This window comes from Carcharodon carcharias, chromosome 22 (assembly GCF_017639515.1).
Source record: "Carcharodon carcharias isolate sCarCar2 chromosome 22, sCarCar2.pri, whole genome shotgun sequence".
Taxonomy (NCBI): Eukaryota; Metazoa; Chordata; class Chondrichthyes; order Lamniformes; family Lamnidae; genus Carcharodon; species Carcharodon carcharias.
Window position 1 is genome coordinate 51,452,145 of NC_054488.1, and position 26,904 is coordinate 51,479,048.

The 26,904-nt window shown below is 44.1% G+C and overlaps 1 protein-coding gene across 1 annotated transcript in view; it reads left to right on the forward strand.

Moving 5' to 3' along the window:
* The window catches only part of LOC121293673 (dynein heavy chain 17, axonemal-like), a 729,083-nt gene that overhangs the window by 139,941 nt on the left and 562,238 nt on the right, over positions 1 to 26,904 (forward strand). The window contains exons 15-16 of the mRNA XM_041216840.1: positions 2,614 to 2,717; positions 24,330 to 24,470. Coding sequence (XP_041072774.1) covers positions 2,614 to 2,717; positions 24,330 to 24,470 — 245 coding nt within the window. The remainder of the gene's footprint in view (positions 1 to 2,613; positions 2,718 to 24,329; positions 24,471 to 26,904) is intronic.

A 26,904-nucleotide genomic window follows, 5' to 3' on the forward strand; every position in this document is an offset into this window, starting at 1 on the left:
CTTCCTGAGATACGGGGCCCAAAATTGCTCACAATATTCTAAATGTGGTCTGACCAGAGCCTTATAAAGCCTCAGCAGCACATTCCTGCTTTTATATTCTAGTCCTCTTGAAATAAATGCCAACATTGCATTTGCTTTCCTAACTACCAACTCAACCTGCAAGTTAAACTTAAGAGAATCCTGGAGTACGACTCCCAAGTCCCTTTGCACTCCAGATTTCTGAATTCTCTCCCCATTTAGAAAATAGTCCATTCTTCCTACCAAAGTGCATGACCTCACACTTCCCCACATTGTATTCCATCTGCCACTTCTTTTCCATTCTCCTAACCTGTCTAAATCCTTCTGCAGCCTCCCTGCCATTATCATTAATGTATAAAGTGAAAAGTTGTGGTCCCAACACTGACCCCTGCGGAACTTCACTAGTCACCAGTCGCCATCCTGAGAAGGACCCCCTTATCCCCACTCTCTGCCTCCTGCCAGACAGCCAATTTTCTATCCATGCTAGTACCTTGCCTCTAACATCATGTGCTCTTATCTTATTGAGCAGCCTCCTGTGCGGCACCTTGTCAAAGGCCTTCTGGAAGTCCAAGTAGATAACATCCATTGGCTCTCCTTTGTCTAAGCTACTCGTTACCTCCTCAAAGAATTCTAACAGATTTGTCGGGCATGACCTCCCCTTGATGAAACCATGCTGACTTTGTCCTATTTTACCATGCACTTCCAAGTATTCTGAAATCTCATCCTTAATAATGGACTCTAAAATCTTACCAACGACCAAGGTCAGGCTAATCGGCCTGTAATTTTCCGTCTTTTGCCTCACTCCCTTCTTAAACAGGGGGGTTACGTTAGTGATTTTCCAGTCCTCTGGGACCCTCCCTGACTCAGCGGTTCCTGAAAGATCACCACTAATGCCTCCACTATCTCTTCATCTATCTCCTTCAGAACTCTGGAGTGTAATCCATTTGGTCCAGGTGATTTATCCACATTCAGATCTTTCAGTTTTCCTAGCACCTTCTCCTTGGTAATGGCCACCATACTCACCTCTGCCCCCCAACTCTCTTGAACTTTGGGGATGTTACTTGTGTCTTCCACTGTGAAGACTGACGCAAAGTACCTATTCAGTTCCTCCGCCATTTCTTTGTTCCCCTACTACTTCTCCAGCGTTATTTTCCAGCGGCCCAATGTCCACTTTTGCCTCTCTCTTACCCTTTATATATCTAAAAAAATCTCATGCAATCTTCTTTTATATTACTGGCTAGTTTACCCTCATATTTAATCTTCTCCCTCCTTATTTCTTTTTTAGTTGTCCTCTGTTGGTCTTTGTAGGCTTCCCTATCCTCTGGTTTCCCACTGCTCTTCGCCACATTGTATGCTTTCTCTTTAGCTTTTATGCTGTCCCTGACTTCCCTTGTCAGCCATGGTTGCCTCGTCCTCCCTTTAGTATGCTTCTTCTTCCTAGGGATGAATTTTTGCTGTGTCTCCCAAATTACTCCCAGAGTAATATTCCTTGAACATTCTTCCTTTCAGATGAGCTCTTATGATTTCTGGGTCAAAACTTGAAGCCAGACCACCTTTATCTGATGTATCCTGTCCTACCACTTATTTGAATGCCAAGAATCAACTTAGCTAGTTAATTATACTGCGGTCTCTTTCCTGCAAGCTTCTGCTTCTGCTTGTTTGGGCAGAACTCCATTGAAAGTTAAGGTAGTCATTTGGACTACAGAACTTGAGTATTGCTGAGAAAAGAGACATGCTATCAAAGCTTTCTCTCTTGTACTCATTAGGACAGCCCGCAAGATAAACCAACAGTAAAGGGGACAACAATTTATACTGCTTGAGAAGAGAGTGCTGATTGGTTGGCAAGTACTCTCTGATTGGTAGCGGTGTTGCCATGTACAATGCGACCAGGCTTTTGTTCAAATTCAAACCAGGCAGGTCAACTTGAATTAGTTAAGGCTGGGAATGAACCAGGGAATGGCTGCCCTCAAGATATTTTTTTTAGTTGTAAAAGGCACAATGCGTGGACATGTGGGCAGTGTATGAATGTTTGTGGCTTCTAGCATGCATGAGTGAGCCACACTCCGAGCCCGAATGATAATCTTAAGCCTGGCAGTTAACTGCACTCTGCTCCATCAGTATGACAACCAAGTCAAGCTTCAGTTTATTGCTGGTCACTGCAGTTGCAAGTCATTAACAATGGATTAATATGACCAAGCATTTCTGTGCTCACATGGACTCGTGGTGCAATGTGATGAATACTCCCTAGGGAGCGAAATTGGTGAAAACTCACCTAGGGGTGTGGCCAATCTTATGGCTGGCGAATGAACATTTTTATTAGAGTAAAAGATTATGCAATTCCAATGTAAAGTGGCTATAGGCATAACTCATTTACTTACATTTTCTCTGATTTTTTGCAATATTTATTTTAATTCCCTTCAGATTCTAATGTTTTGTGAACAGAAATCCGGACCCCCAAAATGCAATTATTAGCCAAAATTGGGACTTAACCTTTGTTGGCTGTTTAGATATTACAAAAAAGTCATATAACCTAGAATATTGATATGTCATACAGCAGGATGAGTGTTACTTTTTTACGTTTTTGTTTCTTGTCAGGTGTTTGGGAATATATTCAAGAGATGAGAAGCATATTGCATGATCTTGAGAGTAGGATTCAGAAAGCTAAAAACAATGTAGAAACAATGCGTCTCATGATGGTGGTGAGTGTTATCTGGAAATAATGTTAGGTTTTTAATAATGAAAACTAGAATGCTGGTACAATGTAACCTCACTATAATAAGGAACTTGTTAGTTGGGGAAAATCATTAAATAAGGTGTATAATTTTGAATGGCTGTGCCAAATCCTTCATTTGTCAACATTCAAGGTCTATGACAGCAAATTAATTTGGTCCTAGTTTAGCCACTGAATTGTACAGGATACAATGTTGGTAATAATAATGACAAATCAAGCCAAGCAGTGTTAAAATAGTACTGTTCTGTTATATTATGTATTAACATATACAGTAAAGATTATCTTCCTCTGGCAGTAAAGCGCCACAAAAAAGAAGATATGAGAAAAGGTAAGACTACTATTAACTCGAAATGGAGCAAAAAGTCACTGGCTGGGATTTTCCCCTCAGTGCACTAAATGCGGCAGCGGGCATGAAAATGTTCACGCCGTATCGCCTGCTTCCCGCCGCATTATTTATGCACACATAGAAAACATGTTTGATTGCAGAAGGACGACCTCTCATTCGACTGCCCACTGTGAGCTCACCACTTCCTTGCTCTGGGTGCCATATTTAAACAGTAGTCTTGCAGTAGCTGAACAGTAATATTCTCAATGCATGCAGCCCAGGACGGCTCCACTGAAGACATTGCCCCGAAAGTCAGGAAGACGACAGCCCCCAAGTTTGGTGATGCCTCACTGGATCTCTTTAAAAGTGCCCGAATGAACCGTATCAGTTGTAAAGTGAAGCAAGAGAATAGGGGAGGCTCTGACCATCATTTTCAAATCTTCTCTGGACTGCAGGTGTAGTGCCAGAACACTAGAGGACAGCTAATGATGTGCCATTGTTTAAAAGATAGAAAGGGATATAGGCCAGTCTATAGGCCAGATGGTAAAACAATTGGAAAATAATCTGTGGGACAAAACAAATTTTCATTTAAGGAAACATAGATTAATCAAAGACAGCAGGGGTTTGTTAAGGGAAAATCATGTCTAATTAAGATGATTGAAATTTTTTTGAGGAGGTGACAAGGAGGGTTGTTGAGAGTAGTGCATTTCATGTAGTCTATATGAATGATAAGGTCCCACATGGCAGGCTGGTCATGAACGTAAAAACCCATGGGATCCAAGGCAAAGTGGCAAGTTGAATCCAAAATTGGCTCAGAGGTAAGAAGCAAAGGGTAATGGCCGATAGATGTTTTTGTGACTAGAAGGCTATTTCCAGGTGTTTTGCAAGACTCTACTAGATTCCTTGCTTTTTGTGGTATATATCAATGATTTGGATTTGAATGTAGACCATTATGATTAAGAAGTTTGCAGATGATATAAAAGTTGACTGTGTGGTTGTTAATGAAGAAGAAAGCTGTAGATTGCAGGAAGATACCAATGAGCTTGTTAGGTGGGTGAAAAGTGGCAAGTGGAATTCAATCCAGAGAATTATGTGAGGTAATGCATTTTGGGAAAGCTAACAAGGCAAGGGAATACACAATAAGTGGTAGGCTACTGAGAAATGTAGAGGAATAGAGGGACCTTAGAGTGCGTGTTCACTGATCGCTGGAGGTAGCTGGCCAGTGGATAAGATGATCAAGAAGGCATATGGGATACTTGTCTTTTTTAGCCAACGCATGGAATTTAAGAGCTGGGAGATTATGCTGGAACTGTATAAAACACCAGATAGACCACAGCTGGAGTGCTGCGTGCTGCACTGTATTGAGTGCTCATCATTGCACTATCAGGAGGATGTGATTGCACTAGACAGAATACAGAGGAGATTCACAAGGATGTTGCCTGGATGGAAGAATTTTGGTTATGAGGAAAGATCAGATAGGCTGGGTCCAGCTAGAGTGGATAGGAATGTTTTATTCCCCATGATTGAGAGATCCATAACCAAGGGACATAGATTTAAGATAGGGATAGGAGGTCTAGAGGGGATTTGAGAGGACATTTTGTAACTCAGAGGGTGGTGGGGATCTGGAACTCGGGGATCTGGAACTCACTGTCTGAAAGAGGCAGAAACACTCATAACATTTAGAATGTACTTGGATATGCACTTGAAACTTGAAGTGCCATAACCTCCAAGGCTACAGACCAGGATCTGGAAGTGGGATTAGTCTGGATGGCTGTTTGTCGGCTGCTGAGGACGTGTTGGGCCAAATGATGACTTGCTGTGCTGTAGGTTTCTATGATTCAGACCATTTTGGAAATATTAGCTTCAGTCTTAATGTAGGGCTCAACCAACAATGTTCTGATAGAGCACGGGATGAGTAGCGACTGCAGGTTATGACATCGCCTATCAAGAAAGAGGAGGATAACAAAGGAGCATAAAAGACATGGGGCAATTACGTTAACAGCGCACCGTTCTTGATGACATAACCAGAAGTGTGTGCCACTTCCACTGTCTTGCTTTTTCCCATTTCCCACGTGGTTACATTTAAAATTTAAATTACCGGTGGAATACATGGAAGAATGCATGCCATCATGTGGGGGATGATTTTCAGTGATGAAGCCCGCCTTCAGCTGACAATGCTGCATCTACAGATGGGCTATATAAGAACCTCCTGGTCAAACAGGGAGGCTCTGCATCATGGCCAGAACTTTCCTGCCCAACTCCATTGCCATCAACATAAGACTTGAGAGCACAAAGGTGGCATAGGTGTTTTCTTAAAATTAAATTTCACTTGTAAATATTTCATATTACAGTGGTTTCATGTTATTAATGAGTGCATCACCATTATTTGTTGAGACTAGCTTAGTCAGTGAGCTAAATGTACTAGCTAGCATCTTTGTTGGCTCACAATGATGGTTACAAGGGAGTTGGGGACAATTTCTTTATTGTGGAAGAAAGAATGTTGTGTTTCTTTGTTCACTGTTTATTGAACGTTCATGTTAGTATCCAATGTTTAGCTGGCCCTTTCTTCTATGCATTGTAAAGGACATTGTCCAAGATTGTTCTCAGCGGGGATAATTGAAATAGTGTGGGTGAACTGTATTCATTGTAGAAGAGACAACTGAGCAGAGATTTGATAGAGATATTCAAAATCATGAGGGGTCTGAACAGAGTGGATAGGGAGAAACTGTTCCTATTTGTGAATAGATCAAGAAGAAGAGGGAACAGATTTAAATTAATTGGCAAAAGAAGCAAAAATGATATGAGAAAAACCTTTCTTAATGCTGGGGATGGTTAGGGTCTGGAATGCACTGCCTTAGAGTTTGGTGGAGGCAGGTTCAATTGAGGCATTCAAAAGGGAATGTACAGGGTTAATGGGGAGAAGGAGGAGAATGGCACTACTGAATTGCTCATTCGAAGAGCCAGTGCAGACAGAATGGGCTGAATGCACTGTACAATTCTGTGATTCCGGGTGTCATGAGATTCTTGTGTGCCACTGACTTTATTTCGCCCCCCCACCATCACCCCGAGACATTCAAAACTTACCTGGTCCTGGACTCCTAGGTCCTAGGGTGGAAGCGTCCGGTCCCTTTGGCATCAGGGGTGTTGGTGGACTTGAGCAGACAATATGGCGAGAAGACTAAAAATCGGTTTCATGCTGCCTTGAAACTAGTTTGCGTTCATCCACTGCACTTGTCAATGGCAGGCCATATTTCCCAGTGCCGCGCATCGGGAACCTAATTTCAATACTTTAGCATCTCATTATAAGCCCTGCTCACCAGGATCATACCCCCACATCAAATTTACCGTCCTTTTGAAGGCATTGCCTAAAGGACATCTGTGCATTCCATCGTGGGGGTGGGGCGGCGTAGGGGGACAGGCAAGACGCTTTTCCCCGGCTGGCTTTCAGTGCGCTGCTGCTCCAGTGTGGGTCGGGCTGGGGGTGGCGGGGGCAAAGCAGCACAGACTGAAGGAAGTACACAGGAACGTGCTGGAGGCATGGGGAAGGCAGCACGGACTGAAGGAAGTACACCAGCACCGGGGGGGGCGGCGAGGAAAGCAGCCATGCACTTGGAAAAGCTTGTCAAAAGCGAGCATTCTCCCACAACTGAGACTGTTCAGCAGCAGCTCTATTGACATGCTTGGAGTCAGGCCTCTGAAGCTTTTCTGCCCAGTCAAGCAGCGCAAGAGCATGAAAGTGCCACCAAATGCTTTAGAACTTTACACCCTTTGGATGCAGACTGCAAATTAATGTGCATTTTGGGGGGAAGCAGAACAGTTGGCCGGTTGGGCAAATTGTAGAATCCCCTTGCCAAAGGTGGCCATGGCACAGTCACTGGTGGAGGCACTCACAGCTCCTTGCAATGTCTTTATCAAGCTTTGGACCAGTATCCTTCCTGGTTCAAGCTAATAGCGCAGCCTTGTAGTGCTGGTTAGGAGAATGCCTGTGCCCGAGCAGAAAGCAAGCATGTAGTCCAGTGGCCAAAACTGCTGCCAATCTGTCAGGTAGAGTGGGGGGGAGGTGGGTGGGATTTCAGCCAGCCATGAAGCACACTACACTGGCCATCCAAGTGGTAGCCAGCATACTCCTGCATGTGTGAAGGGGCCTTCAGACTTAACCACGAGAGGTTCTTAGGACAAATATGCTAACCCATGTTTCTCTCTCTTTGATCCTGCAGGAGGAAGACATCAGGATCATGGAGCCTGGTTATTTAATAGTATGCCTTATGAATGAAAGAGAACAGGAGAAGAAGAGTGTGGCGGAGGCACCTGGCTCAGCAAAGGGAGGAGCACTTCCCTCAAGATGAAGGGGCAGCAGGGCCTGCTGCGCACACAGCTGAAGGTCCACAGAGACTTGTCGCTCATAGGCACTTTGCTAGACCTAGGTCCTATAGACAGAAGTTGCCATTCCTGCAGATGACTGAGAACCAATGTCACCAAAGACTGCGCTTGTCCAAGGAGCTGGTCAGTCACATATGTCACCTGCTGCAGGATTTGACACCATGGGGACATGGAGGGCATCCACTGCCAGTGGCTATGAAAGTGACCATGGCACTCAATTTTTACGCTGGTGGCTCCTTCCAGGGCTCCACAGGTGACCTGTGCGGGATCTCGCAAGAGTCCACACATAAGTGTATGGAGGAGGTCATGGATGCCACCTTCGCGAAGACAGAACTTTATGCATTTCGAAAGGGATCAGGAAAGCAAGGAAGCAAGCGCGCTGGGATTGGTGCAGGAAAATGGAATTTGGATTGGCTGGACATTCTCGGAGTCACTTGGTTGGGTGGTCCTGGGGTGTTGAACTGCTGGTTCTCCTCCCTATGGGTGCCCGACAGCACCTGGCTGACTCCTTGGGGAGAAGGGGAAGCTGGAGTGAGATTGAACTGCCTCGCTTCCTTCCTATGTTGACACTGTTGGCAAACAACTATGACATCAACAATAGAGTTCAGCCTGCACAGCAGTGCAGGATCAATGTTCTGAACCAAGGTCTTCATGGCAACTGCCATCCTGCCAGTGTTGACTTCGATGCATTGGCATGCCTGCGCTATCACCTTGGACTGAAAGCGGATTGACTCCTCCATCGTTGCTTGCAATCTGAGAGTGCAGCAGACATTCCTTCCTGATGTTCCCCAATTGTCTTTGCAGCTCCACCAACTGATTGAGGACCAAGTCCAGAGGCTCATCACTTGACTCGGACTCAGCAGATTCCTTGCCTCCAGCAGTCCTCTGAGTACTGGTGACCAAGGATGTCCCTGCCTCTGTCTGCTGTGGGACCAGATTGACCAGAAACTGAACTGTTCTAGCCATATGAATACTGTGGCTACAAGAGTGGTCAGGGGCTAGGAATCCTGCAACAAGTAACTTACCTCCTGGCCGTTAATTGGCCAGCCAGTGAAATCATGATTGGGGACCGATTGCAGTCGGCGGTCCGTTCCCTGGCCAATCCTGGACTCGCCAATCGCCCCCGCCCGCTGACCTAAATATTCTGCCCCAGATGCCAGAGAGACGATGCCAGAGATGTCTGGGGAAATGGTCACTGAGATATGTCATTTGTTTATCAAGACATATAGCTAGGTGGATTTGGTGGGAACCCCATGCCAGTGGCCTGGAAGGTTATAGCAGTGCTCAATTTCTACACCAGCAATGGCTTCTGAGGCGTGACAGGTAACATATATGGCATCTCACAGGCTATCATGTGCAGGTACATAAGGAAGTAACTGATGCGCTTTGATCATGCCATTGATCTTATCCACTTCACCACTGATGAAGACGCCAGGCTGCAAGGTCAGCTGTGGTTGGTGTCATCACTAGGTTTCCTTCAGTACAAGGTACCATCGACTGAACTCATGTGATCATAAAAGCTCCCTCAGAACAGTCAGTTGCATTTTTAAATCGTAAAGGGTTTCTTTCATGAACGCACAACTTGTGTGTGACCATAGAATAATATAGGTTGGTGCTCATTTCCCAGGGAGCTGTCACAACACATACATCTTGTGCAACTCACGGCTCCTAGACCTTTTTGAAGCCCCAGCCAGGCTGATGGATGGATCATCGGTGACAAGGGCTATCCCCTGTATACATGGCTGATGACGCCAGTGAGGCAGCCCCAAAATGAGGCAGGGGTGCGCTACAAACAAGCTCATGTGTACATCATTGAACACACCATTTGGCTTCTTAAAATGCACTTCAGTTGCCTTGACTGGTTCGGGAGGGGCTCTGCAAGATGCAACCCAGAGGGTGTCTGCTGTGCTTTGCATGACCTGGGGCTGCAAGGTGGACATGTTGCAGGTGGAAGAGCATGAGGTAGATCAACCTTCCTCAGATGAGCACGATTTCTCGGAGCATGAGGAGGAGCCCATAAATCCAAATGAGCCTTTCATAGATACTGGGGCCATGGAGAGACATGATCTATTCAAGGTTTGCATAACAATAATGCATCTGCATGACCATCTCTCTATTGCCTGACTCCCATTGCCTTCCTGGAGTGTACACCTAGCCTTGCCATCCTCCTTTGCCAAGTTAACTCTAAATCTGTATCCTCTACCACCTAGGATACATGGGGGAGTGGAGCTTTGACATATATGCTAGCCAATGAGTTCTGGTACCAAGGATATATTTGCGGTATATGGACATCCACGTAACAAGTTGCCTTGCCCAATTATTCTGATCTAGCACCATAGTTCAAATTCTTTGAATACAACTGCACCTGTCTCACTTCTAGCTGCTGAGAGGTAAGTGAGCCAATATTCTATAGTGTGTGTAGATGGGGGCCCCAGCTGAACCTATATTTAAAGCCTTTTTCCACAAATTGATCATCATAGAATAGTTCATATGAATGTTCAATAAAGAATGCATGAAAACAGAACATATCTCATTCAGGAATAATGTATGTGTCCCTAATTCCTCTCTAGCAATCACATTGTGAGAAATATTTTGGGGGGGGGGTTCATGTCCACTACACCTGATACTAGGACAGGCTCCAGCCATTATCAATAATTATGAATGATTATAGAAATTATATTATGTTTTTTTATCAATTCAAAATGAAATAGAAAAATCACCTTTTTTCAGTTTTTGTTTTTTCCACTATGTCTAAGTGCAACCCTGACAGCAGTGGCTGAGGTGGAGGCAGTCTGCTCAATGTCATGCCCTGTTGCCTTGGATGACTGTGACAGGTGTTCTCTGGAGGCGTGGAAGCATACATGGTACTGGGGTCTTCTGCAGTGGTGCAGGTGCACCCCCTCAGCTTCGCCTGCTGGAGCAATTGGAGTCAACGGTGGAGGGGATGAGGACGCGCCGCTAACCTCAGGGTGTCCTGAGATGTTGGTCCCGGGGCAACTGGCATACGCTCTTCCTCCATCTGGATGCATGATGGCACCTCCCTATCTCCGTGAGGTGAAGGAGCTACTGGATGGAGGTCCAGGTGCCTCCTCCCCCTCACGACTAGCTACTGCTGTACTGAGCCCTTGGCTAGAGGGATGGAATGCAGGTCAGAATGTTTATGGAATCAAATGTTCGACCTGACTCCCCTTGGCAATCACCGTCCTCTCCATGGATGAAGCCATGTGCTCAAAGGCCTGGGACATGACTGAACGCATGGCTAGCATGGACTCCTACATAAACCGTGTTGGGCTGTACATAAACCCTGGTATCTCCACCATATTTTCCCCTAGCCTCTGCTATATGTCCAACCGGCTTCTTGTGGTCACGACCAGAGGCCCTTCATCAGTGTGGGGCTCAGCACAGACTTGATTCCCAGCAATCCTCTGACCATCTGGCGACCTGGCTGTCACATCCTCCCTTTGCTGCTGAGATGTGTCTGTGGTGTCCTCACCAGACTGTGCTCCTGAATCTACATGCAAACCCTCCGCGGACCATGTGGGTGTAATTGTGCTGGAGAAAGCAGATATTGAGGCAGATGATGGTGTCTCTTCTGGGGACTGGCTGTTTTGTCCCCAAGGGCAGAGCTTTCTTGCTGCTGTCTTGGCTGTGCTCTGATCCTTGAATGGTAATGACCTGCAGTGGAGAAAAAAAAATCAGATTAAGAATGATCACAGTTTGAGTGCTTCATTTTTCATCCCATCCATCCTGTATGTCCATTTTCCACCATCAAGATGGTTGCTTCATCCTCCTTACACCTGAACGGTCCAGCCCGGTCATCTGCCACTGATCACGTTCCCTCCTTGTCTGCGATCTCCATCACCCCTCCTAGAAGGCTGAGAGGAGCCTTGGGTCTGGAACTACTATTCCTGTGCATTTCTTCTCCCGCATATTGTGGGCCTGCTTGACCCACATGGCAAAATGTTCGGTTCGGTTACGACATTGGAAATGGCGCACTGTTGACTAAGTTTTGGTCACAGTTTCCAGACAAATGAACTCTAGAATCCAATGTGGTCACAGATGCAGAACTAATACTGATTTCTACCCAAGATAAGCTTGCCCTGTAACAAGCAAAATAAGATCAACTGTAATGTATATTGTGGCATACTGATTAATAATTTGCAGGTATTCTAGTTAAAAATCTGACAATTTGGCAAGCTTTTCTACTACTACTAAAGAAGGCTTTATTTGGTCAGTTAGAATTCTGCACAAACCAGATAAATGGGAAAAAAAAGCTATTCTATTCCACCTTTAGGTGTCAGTTGTGGCTCATTGGTAGCACCCTCACCTCTGTGCCAGAAGGTTTTGAATTCCAATCAGTGTTCTATCTAAGCTGCATGCATGTGCAACGCCGCAACAAACTTGAAGTTACCATGCAGACTGCTCTCAAGCAGTCCTCTGTAAATAGCACGTAACTATGGCCACATAATATTTAAAAGCACCTCACATTGAAAAAAAATGTTATGCATAACAAAGAGAATTTAGCATTTGCAATTGGTTCCAATCCTGGTCCAGAAACTTCAGCACAAAATTTAATACCAAGGGAGTGCTGAACTGCCAGGTGTGCTGTCTTTCAGGTAAGACATTAAAAGGCCCTGTGGTGGGCTTAGGTGGACCTAAAAGATCTCGTGGCACTATTTGAAGGGGAATAGGGGAATTCTCCCTGGTGTCCTGGCCAATATTTTTCCTTAATCAAATTACGATAAATGATTTATCTTGGATTTGGTCTGTTATACTCAGAGACTAGAAGAAGCCTTCACTCCGTCTTTTTCATTCACTCTATTCATTCATGGTTCATTCACTATATCCACCAGTGATGTACAGTGGCAGCAGTGTGCACCATCTACAAAATGCACTGCAGCAACTCACCAAACATCTTTGACAGCACCTTCCAAACCCACGACCTCTACCACCTTGAAGGACAAGGGCAGCAAATGTATGGAAACACTACTACCTGCAAGTTCCTCTCCAAGCCACACACCATCCTGACTTGGACTTGGAATTATATCTGTTCCTTCATTGTCGTTGGGTAAAAATCTTGGAACTCCCTTCCTGACAGCACTGTAGGTGTACCTACATCACATGGCCTTCAGCTGTCTAAGAAGGTGGCTCACCACCGCCATCTCAAGGGCAGTTATGGATAGTCAGTAAATGCAGGCCTAGCCGATGATGCCCCCACCCTCCCCCTCTCCGTGAAAGAATAAAAAAAAGAATGGTTACAGCACAGAGGAGGCCATTTGGCCCATTGTGTCTGTGGCAGCTCTCTGTAAGAATAATTCATCTAATGCAACTCTCCGCTTTTTGACGGTGTCCTGAAACTTTTTCCTTGTCAGATAATGATCCATTCTTTTTTGAAAGCCACAACTGAATCTGCCTCCGCTGTCAGGGAGTGAATGCATTCCAGATCCTAACCACTTGTTAAATAAAAATGTTGTTCTTGTCACCTTTGCTTCTTTTGCCAATCATCTTAAATCAGTATCCTCGACCCTTCCACTAATTGGAATGGCTTCTCCCGATTTACTCCGTCCAGACCCCTCATGATTTTGAATGACTTCATTGAATGTCATTTCAACCTTCTCTAAGGAGAACAGCCCAAGCTTCTCTAATCTAGCTATGTAACTGGAGTTCTTCAACCCTGGAACCATTCTTATTAATCTTTTCTGCATGCTCCCCAGTGCCTTCACAACCTTCCTAAAGTGTGGTGCCCAGAACTGGATGCAATACTCTGGTTAATTTTGTTAGCTTTGTTAGCTTCCTTGCTTTTGTACTCTATGCCACCATTTGTAAAGCCCAGGATCCCAAATGCTTTTTTAAATCTCTCTACCTGCCTTGCCACCTTCAATGATTTTTGCACATATGCCTCCACATACCTCTGCTTCTGCACCACCTTTAGAAATGTACCCTTTATTTTGTATTATCTCTCACTGTTATTCCTACCAAAATGAATCACTTCACACTTCTCTGCATTAAATGACATCTGCCACCAACCTGTTTACGTTCTTTGGAATTTTAACACTATCCCCACAGTTTACAATTTTGAAATTGTGCCCCACACCAAAGGCTAGATTATTAATACATATATCAGGAAGATCAGGGGTCCTAACTCTGACCCCTGGGAACACCACTACAAATTTTCCTCCAGTCCAAAAAACACTCATTCACTGCTACTCTTTGTTTCCTGTGGCTCAGCCAATTTCCTAACCATGATGTTACTGTTCCTTTTATATTGTGAGCTTAATTTTACTCACAAGTCTGTTGTGTGGCACTATATGAGATGCCTTTTGAAAGTCCATATACACCAAATTGTGATAACATTTGTTCCTGTACATCTTTCCCACTAGTTGGAGGTCTGTGTAGTATACTGAGCAATTCATGGTACCTTTGTTGTTTCTTAGCTGTAGCCAAATAGATACTATCTTTGATCACTCTGGGATATCCTCTCTAGCACTGTAATGTTCTCCATAATCTAGATTGCCACCCCTCCTCCTTCCAATGCTTCCCTATCCTTCCTGAGCACTCTGTATCCAGGAATATTTAGTGCCCAGTCCTGCCCTTCTTTGAGCCAGGTTTCCATTATCGCCATCAACAACATTGCCCTCATCTACACTCTGTTACCTCATCAAAAACTCTAGCAAACTATTTAAACACGATTTTCCCTTAAATCCACTGGCTTACCTTAATTAACCTACATTTATTGAAGTGACTGTTAATTTTGTCCCAAGTTATCATTTCTGAAAGTCTCCCCATTACCAGAGTTAAACTGACTGGCCTGTAGTAGCTAGGCTAGGCTTATCTATACACCCTTCTTTGAACAAGCGAGTAATATTTGCTATTGTCCAGTCCTCTGGCACTACCCCTGTATCTAAGGAGGATTGGAAAATTATTGCTATTGCCTCCAATTTCCACCCTTACTTCCCTCAGCATCATTGGATGCATCTCATCAGGTCCTGATGATTCATCAACTTTAAGTGTAACCAGCCTATCAAATACCTTCTCCTTATCAATTTTAACTCATCAAATGTCTCAGCAACCTCCTCCTTCACCATTACTTGTGCAGCATCTTCTTCTTGGTAAGGACAGATGCAAAAAGCACTCATTTAGTACCTTAACCATGCCCTTCACCTTCATGCGTAAATCCCCTTTTAGGCCCATAAGAAGGTCCAATTCTCCTTTTGCCACCATTTTACTATTTATTTGCCTATAGAAGACTTTTGGATTCCTTTTTACGTTGGCTGCCAATCACTTCTTATATTCTCGCTTTGCTTCTCTTATTTGTATTTTCAACCCTCCCCCTACACCTCCCATTCTGAGCCTTCTATATTGAGCCGGATTCTAAATTGTGTTACCCATCTGACATCTGTCTTATGCAACCTTTTTCTGCTTCACCTTCCTCTTCCATCATCTAGGGAGCTCAATTTATTTGCCCTATCTTTCCATCATGTGGGAATGTACCTTGATGTTCCTCTTTAAAGGCAGCCCATTGTATAATTACAGTTCTGCCTGCCAGTCTTTGCTTCCATTTCTCTGGACCAGATTCCTTCTCTCACAATGGATGATTGTCCTCTTCCATTTTATTATTCGTACTCTAGATTGCTCCTTGTTATTTTCTATAGCCTACCTAATGCAATGATCACTATTCCCTAAATGTTCTCCTACTGACATTCAATCCACTTGGCCCACCACATTCCTAAGAACCTGGCCTGGAAATGCTTCCATTCTTGCTGGATTGGAAACATGAATGTAGAAAATTCTCCTGAACACACACTTAGAATTCTTGCCCCTCTCTGCCCTTTACTCTATTACTATCTCAGTCTATATTCGAATAATTCAAGTCTCCCATTATAACTATTCTATAATTCTTGCACTTCTGTTTAATTTTCTTGCAAATTTGTTCCTGTACATATTTCCCATTAGTTAGTGGTCTATAAAATACACTGAGCAATGTCATGGTACCTTTATTGTTTATTAACTGTAGTCAGTAGATACTGTCCTTGACCAGTCTGGGACATCTACTCAAGCACTATAATGTTCTCATTAATCACCCCTCCTCCTTCCAATCCTTCCTGAACACCTTGTATCCAGGAATATTGAGTGCCCAGTCCTGCCCTTCTTTGAGACAGGTCTCCATTATCGCTACAACATCATATTTCTGTGTAGCTATCTGCAACTGCAACTAAGCAACCTTATTAACCACATTTTGTGCATTCACATACATATACAGTAACTCTAGTTTAGACTTTATTACATTCCCTCTTACACCACTCCCACTACCTGACTAGTTTATTCTCTAGTGTTACCTGTCTCTCCCGATTCTCTGCCACCTTGGTGTTCGTCTGAACTGTTACCTCCTGATTCCTACACCATAGAAAAGTTATGGCGCAGAAAGAGGCCTTCCAGCCCATCATGTCTGTGCTGGCCAAAAAAGAAAAAACACCCCAGCCACTCATTTTAACCCCATTTTCCAGCACCTGGTCCGTAGCCTTGTGGGCTACAACGTTTAAGATGCAGATCCAGGTACCTTATAATTGAGTTGAGCATTTCAGCCTCAACCATCAACTTAGGCAGTGAATTCCAGATGCCCACCACCCTCTGGGTGAAGAAGTTTTTCCTTGTGTCCTTTTTAATCCTTTTACCAATCACCTTAAGTTTATTCCCCCTGGTAATTGACCCCTCAGCTAGGGGAAACAAGTCTTTCCTGTCTATCCTATCTAGGCCCCCCATAATTTTGTACACCTCAATTAGGTCACCCCTTAGCCTCATCTGTTCTAAGGAAGACAACCCTAGACTATCCAGCTCTTCTTGTCCTATACCCCCCACCCCCAACCAACTTATATTTCACCTCTTTTCTATTTTTACTTAGTTCTGTTGAAGGGTCATTCGGACTCGAAATGTCAACTGTGCTCCTCTCCGCAGATGCTGCCAGACCTGCTGAGTTTTTCCAGGTTTTTTTGTTTTTGTTTTGGATTTCCAGCATCCGCAGTTTTTTGCTTTTATTCTAGCCTATCCAATCTCTCCTCATAGCTTCAATTTTCATGCCCTAGCAACATTCTTGTAGATCTCCTCTGCACTGTCTCCAGAGCAATTTTGTCCTTTGTGTAATGAGCTGAGCAGAACTATACAAAAAATTCCAGCTGTGGCCTAACCAGCGTTTTATACAGTTCCATCATTACATCCCTGCTTTTGTATTCAATACCTCACCCAATAAAGGAAAGCATTCCATTTGCTTTCTTGACCATCTTATCCACTTGTCCTGCCACCTTCAAGAACTTGTGGACATGACTCCAAGGTCTCTCACTTCCTCAACCCCTCTCAATAACTTCCCATTTATTGAGTATTCCTTTGCTTTGCCTTCCCCAAATGCAATTACTGCACACTTTTTTGAATTGAATTCCATTTGCCACTTTTCCCCCTCTCAACCAAACCATTGAGATCATTCTGGAGTCAACAGCTATCCTCTTCACTGTCAACTACACAGCCAACTTTTGTGTCATCTATAAATTTCCCAATCTTGCCACCAACATTTAAGTCTAAATCATTGATATATACAACAACCAGAAAGGGCCCCAACACTGAGCCCTGTGGAACACCTCTGGAAACCATTTTCCATTCGCAAAAACATCCATCGACCATTACCCTTTGTTTCCTCTCACTGAGCCAATTTTGGATCCAACCTGCCACCTTCCCCTGTATCCCAAGAGATCTCACTTTCCTGACCAGTCAGCCAAGTGGGACCTTGTCAAATGCCTTACTGAAATCCATGCAGACAACATCCACAGCTCTACCCTCATCAATCCTCCTTGTTACTTCCTCAAAAACTTCTATTAATTAATAAGACACGATCTTCCCCCACAAACCTTGCTGGCTATCCTGGATCAATCCGTGCCTTTCTAAGTGACAGTTTATTTTGTCTCGCAGAATTGTTTCCAATAATTTTCCCACCACTGAAGTCAGACTGTCTGGCCTATAATTTTCTGGCCTAGCCCTCGCAATCTTTTTAAATACACCACTGGCAAGTTAATTTAAACCTTCCCCTACAGCATTAATCACCCCATAAGGGAATTGGCTCTGTTCACGTGCAGCCCATCCAACCTTAACAGCTATCATCTCCCCCAGAACTAGTCCCAAAGTCCTCCCTCCTGTACCATTTTTCCAGCCACATCTGCTGTTTCTGTACTCAACCGCATGTGGTACTGGGAATAATCTAGAGGTTACTAGGTTTAAGGTGCTGCTTGCTGGTTTCCTTTCCAGTTCCCTAAACCCTAACTGCAGAACCACATCGTATTGTAATGTGCCTTTAAGAGATAGCGGCATGCCATCACTACAAGGGAAGTGTGCCATGTGGTCTAGCCTGTGAGCAGCACACAGCTCTATTACTGATGTCTTCAATCTTTATGGGCTGATTTTTGCCATTGGTGAGCAGGGGTCAGGGCCCACTCGCCGATGCATAAAATGATGCGGGATGACGTCAGGGGAAACCCCTGACATCATCCTGACCCATTTAAACTTTCAGGAAGGTGGCTCCCCGCCCGCCGGAGATTGGGTCGGGCCCGCCCACCTGGCAGGCAGAAAATTCTGCCCTATATCTTTGTATGTATGTTCTCTTGTGCCTAGTCTCGATAATGAACCCACAACATGTTTATCCGATCCCTTATGCGTGATTAGTGCCCTTATATCATTACCAAAATACGACATGATGCTCAGTGGTGGTCAAACAATATGGCAACAAGATTAAGTACAGTACGGCATGGTGAACAGCCTTAAATCATGCTACATGGCATGAGAGGACCCTCGACGTTTTGGTCAGATCGTAAGGGGTTTGCAGTGTCAGAAGGTGTTGAAACCACAGGGTGCTGACTGTACAGAAAAGCTTTGAAAACACAGTGCAAAGATTGTGCTCAAGTAAAGGGCTGGTAAGCAAACGGATCCCTTGTGATGAGATTGCAGCATATAGACAGTCAGTTCTGTGAGTGGGACAGCGCATTGAGAGGATCAGCACCAGGTTAGCTCAGTCGGGAAAGACGAGTGACCAGGGTACTGGCCAGATTGATAGCGAGTGAAGGAGAGCCAAACAAAGAGAAACAAACAAAGCTGTTATAAAAATTGGTCAAGGGAAGGTAGCAATTAAATCGGGTGGTTTCTGGATTTGCTGAACAATGAATTGAGTAAAACAGGAAGGAAGATCAAAGGGATATTGCCAAAATTCCCTAGTTTGAATTGGGATGCAGCTGACCTACTGTCCAAATTCAAAATGTTTGAACAGCATACAGAACTATGGTTTCTTGATTCAGGTGTGTCCGAACCGGACAAGCAAGCCATCAAAACTCACCTCAATTGGGAATGAAGATCTACACAGGGTGAACATGTCAGGATTAACAGCAGAAGAGCTAAAGGATCCCCAAAAGATATGGACTACATTGAAAGACCTATACACTTTTTCCGTATTTATCGACAAGAGTCCATGTCATTTCAACAACAGCCTATAGAATCCATAGACCACTTTGTCAGCTTTTGCAGAGAAAAGGGTAAGCACTATGATTTTTCAAACACAGAACTAGTGGACAGAATTGTTGAATCCACTCCCATAGAAGCGTTGCAGAAAGATCTGCTAGACAAGGTCAAAACATATAGCATTGAAGGGCAACTCAAGGATGCATGTAAGTATGAAGCAATCCTTGTAGATCGATGAAGCTTACAGGTCCTAAGCACTTGTTGATGCTCTCACTAGAACACCCATACCTAGCAAGATATGTGGAAGGTGTGGCCTTCTGCATGCACCAGAGAAATAACAAACTTTCCAGCAATTCTGCGAGGCATATGGCAGAAAGGGCCATGGGCAGTGGCTGTGCACTAGAGCAAAGACTGACGCAGCTACAAAGAGCCATGCACTGATCCAAACAGACTGTACATAATCTCAGTTCTGTGGAAGGGTCATGAGGACTCGAAATGTCAACTCCTTTCTTCTCCGCCGATGCTGCCAGCCTGCTGAGTTTTTCCAGGTAATTCTGTTTTTGTTTTGAATTTCCAGCATCCGCAGTTTTTTGTTTTTATATATGTACATAATGGGCACCTTCATGCAAGAAGAATGACCATCAGCATCTCGTCAGAAACATATACGTTAGATGCTGAACAACCAAAGCATGATAATGTGCATGACAAGTCGACAAGTGATAAACACGTTTCACACCATCAATCTGGTGGAAAACAGACACTTTCACACTGTCCGAAGTGTTTGCCAAGATTTGAATTGTCTGCCCTAAGGAAGTTGATAAGTACTTGTTCATGGCTAAGTTTGACACAGGCATAAGTGCCAACATACTATCCCTGCGAATGATTTATCCACAGACATGGAAGGCTATGGCGAAACCTACTACATTGTAACTTTCAGTGTACAACAGTTCCATGTGCAGGGTCCATAGTGCTGGAGTGCAAATACAATCAATCATCCTGGGTGTCACAGATGTTCTACATTGTGGAGACTAAAGGCCCAGCGATTGTAGGCATACCAGCATGTCATGACCTCATACCTGTGACAATCCATGGAGTCATTCAGACCCTATACAGTAGATCAACTTCAGAAACTACCCCTATCACCTCAGTTCATGACCCAACATCGAAATATCTAGAACAAAAACAAAAATACCTGGAAAAACTCAGCAGGTCTGACAGCATCTGTGAAGAAGGATACAGTTGACATTTCGAGTCCTATTGACCCTTCATCAGAACTAAGACATATAGAAATGAGATGAAATATAAGCTGGTCGAAGGGGGGTGGGACAGGAGAGCTCGAAAGGGGGCCAGTGATAGGTGGAGGCCAAGAAGAGACTGCCAAAGATGTCCTCGACAAAAGGACAAAGGGGTGTTGACAGTGGTGATATTATCCACAGTATATATTTTACTTTTATCAAAATATCTAGAATGTTTCAACGAAATGGGTTGTTTCAAGGGAAGTGCAATGTATTGCATGCAGGACGATGCAAGTCCGTCAACTGATCTGGTACATTTTGTGCAATGCAAACACCAGAAGCTACAAGAAGAAACAGCAAAAGATTCCACACAACAGAAACTATGGAAAACCATCATTGAAGGATGGCCTGATTCAATTTAGCATGTACATGAACACGTGAGACCATTTTGGCCTTACCGGGACGAGCTAAACATCTCCCAGGGAGTTCTTTTTAAAGACAGGCATGTCAGCATACTGGAATCTTTGTGACCTGATATTCCCTTCAATAACTTCATCACTCACACATGGGCATGAATCAGACGAGAAGACTCACAAGAGAGACACCTATTGTCTGGGTATGAACAATAACATTGAAGTCGTTGTCAAGAAGTGTGAGGCTGCAGGTTAAGAGCATATGCAAGTGAGCAGAAAGAACCATTGATTCCACATGAAATTCCTGCCCATCCTTGGTCCAAAATCTCATCCGACCTCTTTCATGTCCATGGCATTGACTTCACCATCATTGTTGACTACCAAGTACCCCATTGTTCAATAATTGCACAATACATCAAGCACAATTGTTACACAAACTCTACATCCTATTTTCAATTTATTTGGTGTCCCTGGAGAGATAATTTTGGCCAATGATCGCAGTTTATTGGTAAGCCATTTCAGGATATATGTGAGAAGTGGAGTATCGACCACACTACTTCTTCTCCTCATTACCCTAAATCTAAAGGCCTAGCTGAATGAATGATTCACACGGTGAAATTCCTAATTCTCAAATGTAGACAGACCAAGCAAGATCTACGCATTGCAATTTTGCACCTGAGAGTGACACCTTTAAGTGCAACTATTCCTTCACTGGCAAAGCTCATGTTTGGCAGACCAGTGTGTACCAATATACCTACTTTTACCCATTCTATTCTCTCGGAAACTAGAGAGCATCTTTTAAAACTGCAAGAGAAGATGACCAACGAGTAAGATAAAAATACGGGTACAGAATTGTGAAGTTTACAGTTGGGACAACTACTTCGCATCCAGGATTCCACAGAAGATATGTGGCAACTGACTGAGGTGACAAGGATTTGTTTGGAACTAAGGTCCTATGAAGTCATTACACACAAAGGCACGATGGTGAGACATAACCAAAGACAAATCAGGTCCATTTCAGCTCCACAACCACAGTACAGTCCTATTGCATCTAGGACAAGATCCAAGATGCAACAAGGGACAACAGCTGAGAGTGACAACCCTAAAGATCACTGTGAGTCATTAAAGAAACCTCCAGACCAGGTTACCACTATAAGATCTAGGATTACCAGCAGATTACCTCTACACTCTAGAGACTCATAGATGCACCAGTCCTATACACTTGCGTAATGATAACTAAACATGAACATGTATTGTAAATAGTTAAGCTTATTTGGAAGGGGTGGGGAGGAAGTATCTTTAAAAAGAAAGGGGAATATTGTAATGTGCCTTTAAGTGATAGCTGCATGCTATCACCAGAAGGGAAGTATGTCATACGATCCAGTTTCACTTTCGCCTTTGATCAGCACACAGCTCTGCTGCTGAATTCTTCATCCTTTATGCCTTTGTATCTATGTTCTCATGCACCTAGAATCAATAAATGAATCCACAATGTGCTTACCCAATCTCTTAGGAGTGATTGGTGCCTTTATGTCATTATAGAAAAATGACACTCGCCCTCTTCTACCAAGGTAGTTGATACTGATATGGACCACGACTGCTGGCTGTTCGTCCTGTCCCTCAGAGTTCTCTGCAGCTGCTCAGTGACATCCTTGACATTGGCATCAGGGAGGCAACATACTATCCCACCATATCAGTTTCCCATCTGTTGTCACAGAAAAACTTGCCTGTTCCCCCAACTATCGAACCCCCTATTCCTATTGCCTTTCCAACCTTCTTCATGCACAATGCCACCAGCAACCCCCCCCCCCCCCCCCCCCCCCCCCCCCCCACCACCACCTCCCCACCACCACCTCCCCCATATCCCTGTGCCAGCCATGGTGCCGTATGGACTTGGTTTTAGCAGTTTTATCTAGACAGGGTGACACTGCCAGATTCTACAGGACCATCTGTCCTGTGTCCTGGGTTGTTTGCTGCCAGCACAGACTTTGCACTATCCACCTCCCCCACTTGTAAGTTGCATGCCAACATGTATCCTATTTTTTCCCCCCTGAGCATTGGTCAAACTGCCTCTAGATGAACCATCACTCTCACCTGTATTCAGAACTAAATACTGGTTGGAGAGTGAGATGTGCTCTGGGGACTTCTACACTACCTGCCTGGTACTTCCTGATTGCCTGGTAATTCCCTCTCGCGCTACATTAACTGTGTGATAACCACGTTTGTTATAGTGAGGAAATAAGCCACAATACAAAAAGTAAAGAACATAGAACACAGTCAGTTAAAAGTTAACGTTTTTGAGATTTTGAGGTGATTGATCCTGAATGGACTTGTACTAACATGTGAGTGGTCCAGTCTTGCTCAGAGTTTGATCTAATGAAATAGGCTTTGTGTTTTACATTAAGGACACCCCTAATTCCAATTATGATTGTTCCCTTGAAAGTCTTCCCATCAATTGTAGTCTTTAGTACCTGATCCACCAAGCCTCTCTAAAACCATCTTTTAAACAAAATAAATAGGTTGAATGGGTATCCCCTTATTTAAAATGCTCCAGGGTGCCCTTGAATAGACAGGGGTTTAATCTCTAGTTGCTTAATTAAATTATGATGTTTATAAGGAAAACCTTATTTTAAAATGTAAGTTTAAATGAAAGATTTGTTCTAAGATGGAAGCTTGCAAAAGCAGTTAGCTAACATTTACTAAAACAGATTGTTAATTATGACATAGCTCTTTGTTGTACCTTGGTCTATGCCAATTTATTGCTGTGTTTCCTGCTTTACACTGGTGACTACAAGTCGAAAGTACTTCATTCGCTCTAAAGTGCTTCATGAGGTCATGAGGGGCACTATATAAATTGCAAGTTTTTTTCCATTTTTATAATTACATTAAGTTCCTGTACATGTAAGCAGTCCTCAGCTCTTTCACACAATTAGAATCACAGTATATGTGCTCCTTCATCATATTTGCTTGATTCTTCTCTTTATATAGTGTGTCAATGAGGTGATCATCCCTCACTAATTTTTTTCCCCTGGAGAATGAAGTTTTTCAATTTTGCTACAGCAAAGATTGACACTTTTGATTCTGATAGCTCTCCACAAAAGAGTTATTATCTATCTAATAGGAAGCACTGTATTGATGCTCTGGATTCCCTCTTCCTTTGCACAACACCAACAGATCTCAGTAGTGTTATAATCTGTTGACCCAAAGGTGAGCTCTTTGTAAGATAGACCAGAATACCAGGACAGCAATAACGCTGTTCATAAATTACAATTTTTTCTAGGATGGACCTCCCAAACATCCATTGGGCTTTTGATCGCTAGCTCATCAGTTAAAAACATTTATGTTCATTGCTAAAACTAATAAGGCACTTAATAGATGCCAGCCAGCCCATCTAGCCATCGGTTACTTATTTAACCACTAGCAGAAGTGGCATGGGAGTAACATTATTGATCAGTCATCAGTTACATCAGTGTTGACTGACAGCTGTTGAAGTTTTTCACTATTAGTGGCATCCCCATTCACACTATCAAAAGGGAAGAGGCAAGTCCCTATAACCGTTGTAATTTTAAAAATCCTGTACTAAGATTGGTTATCTTATCACTGTCTTATCATGGAGAATAGCTCAATTTAAATATTTGCTATTTAAGTGTTGGTGACTGTGTTAATATTTGGAATGCTTTAAACGGTTGCTTTTATTATATTGGTTTGATTCAGATTTTATTTTACTGATTTTCTGGTAGGAATGGTCAGCAAGCCCTTTGTTTGAAAGAGGTGGCAATAAAAAAGATTCATTCTTGGACCTTGATGGACGACCAAACTTGTTAAATAAAAGATATGCATCTGTTAATGAAGATGGAGTCAAGCTTCATGCATTATTGGAGGTAAGAAGAGAAATGTACACTGTTCACTTCAAATTGTTCTTTTCTAAATTAGGAATACTATCATTTCTCCTGTGAGATTGAACACAATGGGCAGAATCATTACAGCCAAGTACGAGTGAGTTTGGATGCATGCAGGGAATTGACTTGTTGGGTTAGAATCCCGTGATCATCCTGCCTATTTCCAGATTTCACTCTGGTGGCCTTGCAGGTGAGCAGGGAACCTACTTCAAACTGTTGGGCAAGTATAAATGTCATATGCAAATAGGTAATTAACTGATATTTTAACCAACCATTCTTGCTTTAACAGCCAACGTATCCTATTTCCAGGGTCAACCAGGAAAGTGCACAACCGAGTATGCTCCTTCAGTAAAACTGACAGGCTGAGAAGGCTTTGTACAGTGAAACTGAAGAGCCCCAGCCATGCACAGGTGAGAGGCAGCCCAGCACTTCTTCTGTGCTATCACTGCTAGACAATTAATTGCCAACTTCTTGGAAATCAGTTCACCTTCTTGCACTTCATTCACCTTGAGCTACATTTCTTTACAGTCAGCCTTCTCTATGGTATGGGAGCAGCTTATGTAGCTCTATTTTGCAGCCATCACGAGGAACAAGAGGAGCAGCAACAACACTGGCAGCAACACCAGCAGCAGCAGCTACCTTCTCCTCAGCCACATGCCTTTCCACAGGGCAGAGGGGATGGACATGGAGCTCCAGCTCGGGCAAGACCTCCAGCACGGTTCTTCAGGCAGTTCATCAGTTCCCTTGTGTAAGCACCAGTGCTCAGCGGAGAGTGCAAATTGTCCAGCAACTGGGGCAATTCACAAGTCATGGTGTATCTCTACCACAACCCTGCTTTTTGGATGATTTATGTATTAACAATAGCATGTGCATTAAACTCACTTATTTTCACAGAAAACTATGTGATAGTTTCTGAGGAGATAATTATAACTTTGTAGTGTATAATATGTAATCTATATGGTAACGTTGCAAAATTGGAAATTTCTTGTGCCCCTCCTTCAAAGGTCAAGTGAATCAACATTGACCCATTCACATAACTTTCATGCTACATTTAAAAATAGTTGAAAAATATTACCACTACAGAGACAAATCTGAACCAGGAAACTTGCAAGACTATTAATTTGATATCAGTATAAAGAATGGGCTGAATCTTCCAAGGAGTGTGAGTCACCATCGGATTGCCACTCCGCTTCTATATTTTTACACAGCACAGGAGCTCTGCATTTCTGGTCCGGACTTCTGAACTGCATCTCTTCAGAAATATGGAGAGTACTTGTTCTGCGAATCCTCCTTTGTAGTGCAGGATCATCGGGGGAAGCCAAGACACACCCCCTTTTTGCAGCACTGGTTGCCGTAGTTTAGTAATTCTTCATTTATTGTGACATTTGAATAGCTTTTCACTGTGTTAGTGACTGAGTGTGAGTGAGGTAAGTGGTAAAGTGGTGGATGGGTAGGGTGGCAGGGTGGATTGGATGGAAGGATGGTGGGTGGCAGGGTGGGCAAGATGGCAGGGGGTAGGGTGGGTAGGATGGCAGGGCTGGTAGGGAGGTAGTTGGTAGCGTGGTGAGGTCGGATCGGGGGGAGTCGGAAGTTCAGATGGGGTTGGAAGGTTCAGAGGTAGTCAGAGGGCCTGTGGAAGAGTTGGAGGGTCTGGAGGTCTTCGACACATGGTGGGGAGTTAGAGAGTTGGGGTGAGTCGGAAAGTCAGGGGGTTGTCAGAGGGTCAGTGGGAGTTGGAGGATCAGTGGGTGCCGTGGGGTGGGGAAGTCAGAGGGTTGGGGGAGTTGGAGTTTGTGGGGGATTGGAGGGTCGAGGGGAGTCAGAGAGTTGGGATGAATCAAATAGTGGGGAGTTGGAAGCTTGGGAGAATCAGATGCCGGTGGAGTGAGGATGGTAGTCAGAGGCTTGAGGTGAGTGAAGATCAGGGTGAGTCGGGCTTGGGATGGATCAGAAGATCGAATGGGTGTCAGTGGGAAGTCGGAGGTTCAGGAGGAGGTCAGAGGTTCAGGGGGAGTTGGAGAATCATGGAGAAGTTAGGGGGGCAATCAGAGGGTTGGGAGGGAGTTGGTGGGTCAGTAGGGTGTCAGAGGGTTGGGGGAGAGCCGGAGAACCAGAAATCGGAGAATCGGGGGCGGGAGGGAAGTTGAATTGTCAGATGGCATTGGAGGGTCTGGGGAGAAGTCTCAGGGTCGGGGGAGTCAGATGGTTGGGGTGAGTTGGAGGGTGCAGGGCAGTTGGAGGGTAATGGGACAATTGGAGGGTGGCGGGTGGAATTGGAAGGCTGGAGGCATCAGAGGGTCCTGGGTGCAATTGGAGAGTCAAGGTAGGTTGGAGGAAGTTGGTTGGTGGGGTCAAGAATCGGAGGGTCAGGGTTGTGGGAGGTTGGAAGGTTGGTTGGGGGGGGGGGGGGTGGGTG